The 10,206-nt window shown below is 51.1% G+C and overlaps 1 protein-coding gene across 3 annotated transcripts; it reads left to right on the top strand.

Moving 5' to 3' along the window:
* The first annotated feature begins 1,579 nt into the window (after nucleotides 1–1,579).
* Nucleotides 1,580–7,868, top strand: LOC140710377 (uncharacterized). Of its 3 annotated transcripts, none has more exons than XM_073011950.1 (4): nucleotides 1,580–1,946; nucleotides 3,284–3,597; nucleotides 3,783–3,871; nucleotides 7,147–7,868. In XM_073011950.1, the coding sequence occupies exons 1-3, from the start codon at nucleotides 1,729–1,731 to the stop codon at nucleotides 3,836–3,838; spliced, it is 588 nt and encodes a 195-aa protein (XP_072868051.1). In that variant the 5' UTR covers nucleotides 1,580–1,728; the 3' UTR covers nucleotides 3,839–3,871; nucleotides 7,147–7,868. The 3 variants fall into 3 exon arrangements, 2 of the variants coding, with proteins under 2 accessions (XP_072868051.1, XP_072868052.1); XM_073011951.1 differs by having other exon boundaries at nucleotides 1,580–2,229; nucleotides 3,277–3,597; nucleotides 4,236–7,868; XR_012091353.1 differs by lacking the exon at nucleotides 1,580–1,946 and having other exon boundaries at nucleotides 3,070–3,597; nucleotides 4,240–7,868.
* The last annotated feature ends 2,338 nt before the right edge of the window (nucleotides 7,869–10,206 follow it).

The following is a 10,206-nucleotide window of genomic DNA, read 5'->3' as shown; positions in this document are numbered from 1 at the left end:
TTTGAAAGTGTCTCAAAAAATGAAATTGAGAGGCTTCCCCCTTCTTAGAATGGTCTCACTTAAGCAAGAACCAAGAAAGGTAGAATTTGTAGAGATGTGTGACGGCTCCCAGGATCCTTTACAAACAGGAATAAACCCCTGCCTAATGCAGACTACTCAATGCTCCCTCCTTTTGGACTAAATGGTGCTCTTTTACCGAGGAAGCGCTAATATGGCATCAGTCTATTAATGGGAAAAGCATTTACTTTAGATTAAGAAGAGTGTAAAGCAGTAGGGAGGGGGGCTTTATGGCTGGCTATTAGGGATGTTAATTAAATATTTATAATGTCTAAATTAGCATAGTGAAAGCTCAATTCATCAATTTGTTCTGGTCTGTTTGTGAGGGGGGAAAAAATAACTCCAAATGCTCCTGAAGAAAGAAACTACGTGGGTCAATAAGAAGATGACTGAACAATTTATTATGATTGTGGTAAACTTTTTATTTGATTTTATTTAAAGGTACTTGTTGCAGCACCTCACCTTAAAGACCATTTACCACAGTCAATATACTGGAGGGCCATGCATTATTCATTGTTATCCAATGAAAATTTTTCTAAGGTGCTTCAATGCTGAATGCCTGATTGATTAATTGATTGCTTGATAGTTACTTCCAAAAAGTAAGGACTAGATTTAATGTTTAGAACCAGGCGCTGGAAGCTAGAAGCTCTGAGTTCTTCCTCTATTGCTAACTAGCCTGCTGAAGGATTTAGATTTCCAAGCCTCGAAATGACATCTTCCTAATATAGCTGTTTTCAGGCTTCCTGGTTAATAATTAAGAGGACTAGTTGGATCTTCCACTGAAAACTGCTAGGTGTGTGGCTGCTTCTCCTCAGATTAGTGCGGAAAAGCCAAGCATATTAATACCTAAATGCCCACACCATGTGGGCATTACATACATGCTTAATGAATGTACTTTATGAATTCCATTAGTTACAACTACTTTTACCTCATTTTACTATAGGAATGTCTCAAAAGGGAAAAGCCAACTGTCTAACTTATTTTCAACTGTAAATGAGACTGGCTGCAATGGAGACTTCATCACCAACACATAAATGGAGTTGTCTGTAGCTAGCAGAGTCTCATCACCATTCACACACATTTGGGTAAACACAGTTATGGGAAAACGTCGGGAATATTTTACAGACTCTCTCCACACTGGCCCAGCAGTTTCACGGTCATATTTAATAAATGCACTCCTTTCCCCAAAACTAAAAATTTTAAAGTAAAACTTTCTGAGGACTTTTCGTTTGTTTTGGCTATCATGAACGTTTTTCTATCTTGTAGGTATTTTGTCTGCTATTCCTATGAAGAAAGGAGAACAAAAAAAATTTTGAACCCTCTTTATAGAGGTGCATCTAAGTTCCCTCTCTTACTTTCCCCCTTTGAACAATCTGGCCTTCTCTAGAGGGAGGGTTGGCGTGAAAGGGTTAAAGGTTCTCTGGTCAAAATAGCCCAACAGAAGGAGCTGGGCCCAGAGCTGAAATCTAAGTGCTAATGACCGCTGCCCTTCACCCCGCTGCTGTCCACCGGCCGGACCTGCGGCCGGGTGGGGCCCCGGACTGGGAGAGGGCACAATGTTCTGCATTTAACATTTGAACTTCTCCTATCCGAGGCAGCAGGCCGTTTTGTCCTGGGGTCGCTGACCCTGGCTCCCCCATCAGCTGCCCTGAAACCTTAATTGAATGACAGATGGTCATTTTCGGGGGCGCCAGAAGCTGCGGGCGGCCAGCGGCACGGGGGCTGCGGCCCCAGGCCCCGGCAGTCCTGCCCGGGCTCTGCCAGCAAGGGGCGGGCGGCAGAGGTAGCAGGCGCCATGCGGAGCTGGCCCGGCCCGCGGGCGCTACGGGGTCTGCGGACGTCGGGCGAACGCCCGGCAAGAGCACCTGGAGGAAACCCCGGCCTAAGAGGCCGCGCGGGCGATCACTGGGTCCTAGCGTCCCTGCCAATTCCCAGACCGAGGGCCAGACGCAGACTAGGCCAGAGCTAGGCCACCCAGGAGCCTGGCCCGGCCTCCAACCCTGGAAGGCGGCAGAAAGTGGACAAAACCTCTGTCTGTCTAGGCCGAAGGCATGAGTTCCAGCATCCTGGGTCCCCACGCGTCGTGGTCTGGGGCCAAGACCGCTCACAGTCGGCGCCCAAGCCCAAGACGCCCATCCTGGACCTGGGCCTCCCGCCAGGACCCGCGCGCAGGTCGGGAAAAGGCCAGATTCCGCGTGCTGCCTACCCTACGCGTCCAGCAGCGCCTTCTCGCCAGCTCCATGCCCGGCCGGAACCCACGTGGGCCTCCACGTCCCGGCGGGCCGCCAGGTGGGCCCTGGCTACTGGCCATCCAGCCACCACCCCGCTGCCCGGAGCTTCCTGAGCTCTGGGGTAAAAGATGGGCGCCCCAAAAGGCCCCCGGAGGCACCGCAGCCCAACCGTTCTGCCTCAGCCGCCTGCCGGCGCCCTAGTGTCCTATTTCTTTAAAATAAAAGCTGCGAGCCCTACAATTACTGGGATTACAGTGAGCGGGTATTGATCCGCAGCCGGCATTGTAGGATCAAGCAGGCGGGCGGAGGCAGACATCGCCGCCCCAACCCCCCGCTGCCGACGCCTCCGCCTAGTCCGGCAAAGTGAAAAAAAAAAAAAAAAAATCTAAATGTTTGATTTCAAACGCACCATCAACACCTGCTGCAAAAGAACGACCCCCCCCACACACACACACACCCCCTCCCGTCCACACCTCCTCCCCTCTCCGCCCGTGGGCCTCCCAGGCCCTAGCGAACTACGCCACCACCTTCAGTCTTTTCTTTTCTTTTTTTTTCTTTTTTTCTTTTCTTTTTTTTTTTTTTTAATTACTGAGGGAAAATATACACATAAGCAAAAAAAAAAAAAAAAAAAAAAAAAAAAAAAGCCGCCCCTGCAGGCGCGAGCGGGGGTGGCGAGGAGGCAGACGAAGGCGGTAATGCAACCCTAATGCATAGATAGCTGACATCAACTTCCGTCAGGCAGCTCCTGGAGATCGAACCTTTCGATTGTAACTGGGACAATTTGCATAGTGATTCCCTTTCAGAGCTTTCCCGGGTCCATAACAAGCCCAGGCAGCTATTCAAATGCAAGTTGCATCCCCAAATGCGAGGCTGGCCTGACCAAAAAGAGCCATTCGGCGCCCGGGAGAGGCGAGACTCGCGCTCGGGTTCTCAATCCTTCTCTTTTCTCCTTTCTTTTTCTCTTTCTCCTCTCCGGTTCCTGATTTAGCTGGTAGCTGTTTATTTATGGCTGCAAATGTGTGTGTGCAAGAGAGAGAGGGAATTGATCTTTGCCTGGACTTAAAGATGGAGCCGAAGGAGCTGGAGGGAATTTGGGCTTGTGCGTCTGGCCCAGACCCTGCGCGCCTAGGGGGGCCGTTGGGCGCCGAGCCTGACGTCTATCCTCCCCGCACCTCTCACCCCGCGACCTTGCAGGAATCCGCGGGCCCGGATGCTGCCCGTCTGACCCTCCTGCCCCAGGCCCCGGCTGCAGAGAAAGTCTTCGGGCAGGAGGCCATCCTGTCTGTTTTTAAAATGAGCACAATAAAAGGTATCACCTGCGAAGTGTGCGGATTACTTTTTTTTCCCGTGCACGGGGCGTGTTGTGGGGGTGCGGGGTGACTTATAGGTTCGGGGGTAGGGAGGAATTAGGGGGCTTGAAATTCAGTTCCCTGTTTCCCTATTTATTTCTCATTTGAAATTATGCAGATTGACTCTCCTTTCCTTCCCTCCTAGGGGGCAAATCCTCGAACGCGAACCTGATCTCATGTCACAGAAGCAACTTGCCATGAAATCTGCTAATGCGCCGCGACTCGCCCACCAGGGTAAGCCAGTCTCACAGGCGTATGGAGGAGCAGGGGCGGGGGGGGAAGAAGTAGGGGGCGGTAGATACGAGCAAGGGCTCCGGGGGCCTGGCCATGCTGGTCCACCGCCGCGCTTGTGGCCATGCAAACAGGGTGGAAGCCAGGGGCGGAGGGCAGTGGCCGCGTCACGGCCCGGGGAGCCGAACGGGGGCGCCTCCTCCCAGCCTGCCAGTCCCGCCACGGCAGCTAACAGTTCCTCCCCGCGAGTTTAAAGTAACAAATGAGAGGGGGGCCCCCCGAGCAGGGTGTAAATAACACGGGCGTGCCCCGAGCTAGTGGCCACTACGCGAGCACGCGTCTGCGGTTTGTGCGTTTCTCCTGCCAGGCAGCGTGCGGCCGCCAAACTGCACCTGCGTTTGTTAGCCTTGTAGAAATGGAGCTCGCCGGATTCCCTCACCCGGAGAAATCCCCAAACTGAAACTTGACTACACTTTTCTGGGCTGGTTCATGGTTTCATAATCTCCCAGGTTTGCTGGCTGTCTCGCCAAATCCAAGCCAAACCTGCTATAAACACAGGCCACTGACTTTGCAGCACTGACCGATAACTCGGTGGCAAAATCAGCTCCTCTGGTCAGAGGGCATTAAAGCAGCGGCTGAATTCGTGTTTGTTTTTTTGAAGTGGTCAGAAAAATGTAGTCTTCTTAAACCTACAAAAACAGCCAAACACATTTTCAAATGTGCTTTACTTGTATCGGTTCGATTGCTGGAAGCTGTCTGGCGGTGAGCTTTTTCGTTGCGTGTGGTTTATGCAGAGCACCCGGAATGTTTTTCTCATCTTTTACGTCTTGGTATCTTTTAAAAATGTAGAATGTGTCTCTGATTGTTTCACAGTATGTTCCTTAACAACCAGATATGTAAGAAAACGTTTGGGATTGAGTGGTGAGAAAAGCAGACTGGAAAGTACAAATAAACCCAACCCAAATTGAAAACAAATTAAACACGAAATGATTATGAAAGAAGATGGGGGAATTAACTTGTCTGGAAAAATCGAGTTTAGGGTCTGAACTTTACAGATTTAATGGCAACACAGAACAAATTCAAAGGAATTAAATCTATTCTTTTGCCCTCTTAGGCATCTGGGTCAGATGCGCATTTTGAGGCATTTCAAAGGACAAGTCAGCTTTGGGACACTTGCATACTTTTTTGGTACTGCAACCAGTTACGTGACCTTTAATCCTGGTGGAAAACAATTTAAAACGTATTCCCGGCTTTAGGAAACAAAAGAAAAATGTTAAACCCTGGCAGTTAAATTATTACTGGTCTCTACAGGGTTAATTTGATGTAAATAATCTACTCTCCTGAGGGAGAAGGTGGAGGCCTGGCATTCTGGAAGGGTCAGTCAAGTGGTGACAAAACTCTCTGCCTTGGGGTTTTGAGGGGTATTGGGTGGCTCTGAACCTGGCTTTGGGTTTGTTACATCTCTCGCTCTCTTAAAACAGTAACTCAAGATGTAAGTAAAAGTGTTTTCATTTTTTATTGATCCCGCTAACATCTTTCATTATCCAGCATGTAGCCACAGCAAATTATTGCTCATTTGATACTGAGAATTCTATTGACCATCGCTTTGGTTGGAGAAAGAATTCTAACTACTCGGCTGCTCTGTCATCAGTCAGAGCTAAGGCTGAGGACTTTCCACGACTAAAACCAAAATAAATTGAGCCTTCTGCCTCCAGAAATTGATAGAGATGTGTTCATTACATTGGGCCACATGAACATGCATAGAAATCTGCTTTTTACTCTCCCAGCCTTGCCCCCACTCAGGCAATAGGTCAGCCCCTTTGGAACAGAACTGTCTGTTTGAAGGACTGGGCATTCGTTTGCTTTTCCTGTATCCCTTCTGGCAACTTCTTTCCAGCTCTGGCCAGGTTGGGGCAATGAAATTAAGCAATGGGAGACTCCTCCTCAGTCCTGTGGTCAAAGCCACCTCGACTTGCTTAAGCTTACAGAAATCATTAAAATCTAAAAAAAAAAAAAAAAAAAAAAAAAACCCTCCTAAAATGTCCAGATAAGTGACTTTACCGTCTGGATATAATTTCCTAAATTAAACTGCTCCACCCCCATCAAGACCCCACATAATCAGAGAGCTAAGTTGGGAAGTAAAGGTTAAGCTCTGAGATATGCGCCTGTTCTCTCTGGAAATGGGCGTCCAGCGGGAATGACAGGCCTGGGCGACTCCTGCACTCACACCAGCCCAAGCGAAAAGGAAGTCTGGGCCTAGAGAAGGCCTGACCTTTGACCCTTGGCCCGACAGCTCCGGGGCGCTAGAGTCTGCAGAGGGAGGCGGGTTGGGAGACAGGCTAGAGAGGGCCCCGCAGGGCAATAGGAAAGACTGGGTTTCTTCCCCGGGAAGCTCGTGGAGGAATCTACCTTGACACAGAAAAGAGCTGAAGCTGCCCCACAGCAGGGGCCACCCGACGCCCGACCCTCGGGCTGCCTTCACCATCCCAGAGGCGGCCAGGTCAGGCCTGTCTGTTGGAACCCACGCTCTCTTGCCGCCTCCCTTCCAGCATCTGGGGAAAAGGCGCCCTGACTCAAGGGCGTTCTGGCCCCGCACGACAGGGGCGAAGAGAGACAAAAGTCGAACCCAACAGCAGGCGGCGGCTGGGCTGGCGGGTCTTGGGCCACTGCTAGTCCAGCGTTGGCGTGCAGCGGGGCCTGTCACATTTACAAGTAACAAGGGACCATGTCCGCTTCTCCTTAAGCCCTGGACCCCAAGAAGAGGCCAGGACGACCTTGCAGGAGCCCAGCCCCCTGGGGATTCTATAGAGGAGATGGTTTGGTTGGGTTTCATTTGCACCAATACCAGGAGATGAACCCTCTCGGTTTGGTTTCAGAACAAATGGAGGACCAATTACGCCTGTACAAATTAGTCCCTGGCGTGTGCAACCCGCCGAACAACACCAGTTCCAAATCCGAAGGCTCATTTAGGGGCTCTCAGGGACCCGGCTTGATAGTTATTTTTCCAGTGGTGCTGTTAAGTGTGAGTGAAGCTATTTGCGCTCTCGCGGGCCTCGCTCCGAGACCCCTGGCGCGATGGGGAGCCACTTTGTTCCGGAGGAAGGCAGTGGATGAATGGGAGCCCTGGCTGCGCACGCTGTACCGTAATCCAAGAGCAGCAGCAGCCGCAGCATCAGAAAGACGCGAGTAGTCTGATCCGGCCTGGGGAGGGGAAGGGGAGTGTAAAATGAGATACACACTGGATTTTTTTAGTTTTTCCTTTTTTGTTTTTAACATAGATAAATAACCCCATCGTCCGTGTAATCAGCCCGTTCCCAATGAAGTCGTTTTCCTCGAATGCACTCTCTGCTTGCCACACTTGAGGAATCCAACCCACAGAGGTTTCGGAAACCCAGTTTGAGGGATTCCAGCCTAGACTGAAACCCTGCGAACCTCCCAGGAAAGAGAGCCCGGCCCGGGCCAAGCAGTCGTACACACACACACATTCACACACACACACACGGACGGCGTAGCTCTTCGCAGGATGGAAGGCTGGATGCGGATCTGGGAGGCTGTGGCTAAGCGAACCAGGAAGACTGTGAGGGAAACCAATACAGCAGTGTCGTCTTGAAAGTTATCTGGAAGAACAGGACCTGGAGTCTGGGTTTGAATCAAAAAATTATGAGCAAGGGACAGATTACCCAGTATTTCTTTGGAGCGAGACAGAACTGAGACCTGCCCAGCTGAACCAGCTTGGTTTGGATTAGGAAATTATTCTCAGACACAGTAGCACACACATCCTCTGACGGCGAGCTCACCCCTGGGCAGAGGGCTTCTGGCTCTGCCACTGCTCTCCACAACCACCCTACAGGCCTCCTCCAGGTTTTGCCAGGCAAATGAAACGAGCGGAACTCGATAGTAAATTATTTTGTTCAGCCTTCTCTCTTTTTATGAAAATAAAAGGCAACACTTTGTCATTTTTAATCACATAAGCAGACAATAAATCTAATTTTGATATTGATTATTTTCCAGAATCCAGTGATTTTTTGTAGTGGCTGTTGTGTTTCCTTTCTGAAGAACGGCTGTTTTCTTGTAGACAGCGTGGCAATGGGGCTGTGTCTATGCAGGCTGGTGCTTATCTGAAACACGTTGTGGACTTTGAAGCCAGATAGCTGACAAGGGATTCTTCCTGAGTGGCAGGAAGTTTGGATTTTGTCTGAGACAGTGATTTGAATGGGCCGCCCCGGTCCCCTAGACTAGATGTAAGGCTTTGACGGTGCTTTTAGGGGTTACAGCATTTGAGATTGACAGGTTTAAGTTTTTCTCAAAATAAAATCAAATAAATAAAAATAAAAACCACCCCCAAATCTTGCTGATGTCAGGGGCCCAGATGGCACCATGGGAATATTACTTAGCAAGAGGAATGCATCCTCCACGGATGTCAGAAACGTACCAGGCTCAGGAAAGGGCAGGAACCTGCACGGGGGAAGGACTGAAGCCTAGCTGAGAAACATTAGGAAAGGCCAGTTACTGCGAAAAGGTCCCAGGAGCTTAGGTACCGCCTCTGCATCCTGAGGCTTACCTGGCCCTCTCCTTTCTTTCTCCTTTTTTTCAGAAACAGGATTAGTTTGTTGTGTCAGATGGACTGGCACCTTTCATATGAAAGTCTGGAGGTGCAGAGACCTGCACGAGGCTCCCCTATAGAGAAGGATGGAGGGGATGAGAGAAGAAAGCGAGGGAGAAGGAAAGAATAAGATAGGGGTGGAGAAAACGAAAGAAAAAAGGAGGGAGAGGGGAAAGGGAGAAGAAAATAAGAAAGGAGTGGTAGAGAAGGAAGAAAGGAATGGATGGAGGGAACCAAGGACAGAGAAAGGAAGGGAGGTAGGAAGAGGAAGAGAGAGAAAGGAAGACAGGAGGGAGAGAAGGAAGAAAAACAGATCTTAAAAGACCTAATAAAAAGCACAAAATTACCCAGACTTTTCTAGGAAATTGTAATTGCCCTAGTGGACCACCTGGGCCTTTGCGTGCAGTACCAGACGGCCTGTCCTCCCTTCTGAGGCACAGAACAAATGACAGTCCCGGCGTAAATTAAAAGCCCCTCAACTTCCCACACCAATCCGAAAGACTGAACTCAGGGCACCCCGGACCGCACCGCCAGGCCAGGACACCACCGGCTACCCTAGCATTGCGGCACCGCCCTCATCCCACCGCGGCCAGGGGTCGCCCGGCTCCCTCACCCAGCTTCGCCTCCAAGGACCCAGGACCCTAGCTCGGGGGAGGGGACCTGGCGGCTCTAACCCCAGCAGTGGGGGATGGGACCTCGGGCCTGAGATTGACCCTCGGGCTCGACCTTTCCCGCGGTCCTCCGGATTTAGCCTTTCTCTCCCCCACCCCCTCCGTTTCTCCTCCTCCCTCTCAGTGGCCCTCAACTAGGGGAAAACGGAGAGTGGGTCGATATTTGGGGCCAGCGGGTAAGTGGGGGCGGCGCCTGTGCGGAATTACAGGAGAACTGGGCCCAGACCTGAGCGCTCACTCTCCTCTGGCTCGGGAACAGCTAGCCTGGAATGTCCTGCGCTTGCTGGGAGCCTTATGCCAAGGCCCAATTAAATCCTGGGCCTAGTAAAGAACCCACGGAGGCACGGGGGACAGGGGAGGAGGGTGAGCGCCTTTTCCGGTTTTCCTACCGTGTTTAGAACGCTTTCTCTTCATATAAAGCCTTCCCTCTCCTGCTCAGGCACCAGGCACCGTTTGCATTTGGGGGATCCCGAACGCCTTGGCCAGATGGGCAGGAGGCCACAGTGCAGAGTCCGACCTGGGACCCCGACGAGGTCACAGCATTTGAGCAGGTGCCAAGAGAACCCGTGAAGAAAACGAACCCAAATCCCAGACCGCTGGTCACCACTAACCAGGCTTTCTGTCCCCACCTGGACATCAGGGACCAACCCTGTCCCTACCCCATTCCACCAACTTCCCAAAGCTTCTGCGACCAGCGCCCCAGAGGGCTCTTCCGGCGGGGACCGAGGAAGAGGGGCGGCAAGCCGGAGGCTGCATAGGCAAGCGGAGCGCCCCCCGCCCCCCAGCTCTCCGTGGCTTGGGGTTTTCGCGGTCTCCCCAGCTGGAGCCGGGGCCGCCAGGAGCCGAGAGCGTTAGGTTCAAATGCATCAAGGCTCTGAAGTAATTTATCCGGTTTCATAAATAATTTTCTTATTACACTTAAGCCCGATTCCTGCCCCCTTCCCGTTTTTATTGCGGGGTTTCAGCGGCTAAAAAGTTTCTAAGTCGGGTAGGCCGTTGTTTTCCTTTTTCCATCATTAACATCATTAATATAAGCTATCAATAACCCTGTCGTTGGGAGCCGA

The sequence above is a fragment of the Chlorocebus sabaeus genome, chromosome 26 (assembly GCF_047675955.1).
Source record: "Chlorocebus sabaeus isolate Y175 chromosome 26, mChlSab1.0.hap1, whole genome shotgun sequence".
Lineage (NCBI taxonomy): Eukaryota > Metazoa > Chordata > Mammalia > Primates > Cercopithecidae > Chlorocebus > Chlorocebus sabaeus.
This window is presented reverse-complemented; position numbering and strand designations above follow the sequence as displayed.

Bases quoted from the DNA above. Each gene is read 5' to 3' on its own strand.
- LOC140710377 (XM_073011950.1), top strand. From the start codon at position 1,729: ATGGTCATTTTCGGGGGCGCCAGAAGCTGCGGGCGGCCAGCGGCACGG. The intron at 1,947-3,283 runs GCCGCGCGGGCG...TTTAGCTGGTAG, and splicing joins AGGAAACCCCGGCCTAAGAG to CTGTTTATTTATGGCTGCAA. The intron at 3,598-3,782 runs GTATCACCTGCG...CTTCCCTCCTAG, and splicing joins TAAAATGAGCACAATAAAAG to GGGGCAAATCCTCGAACGCG.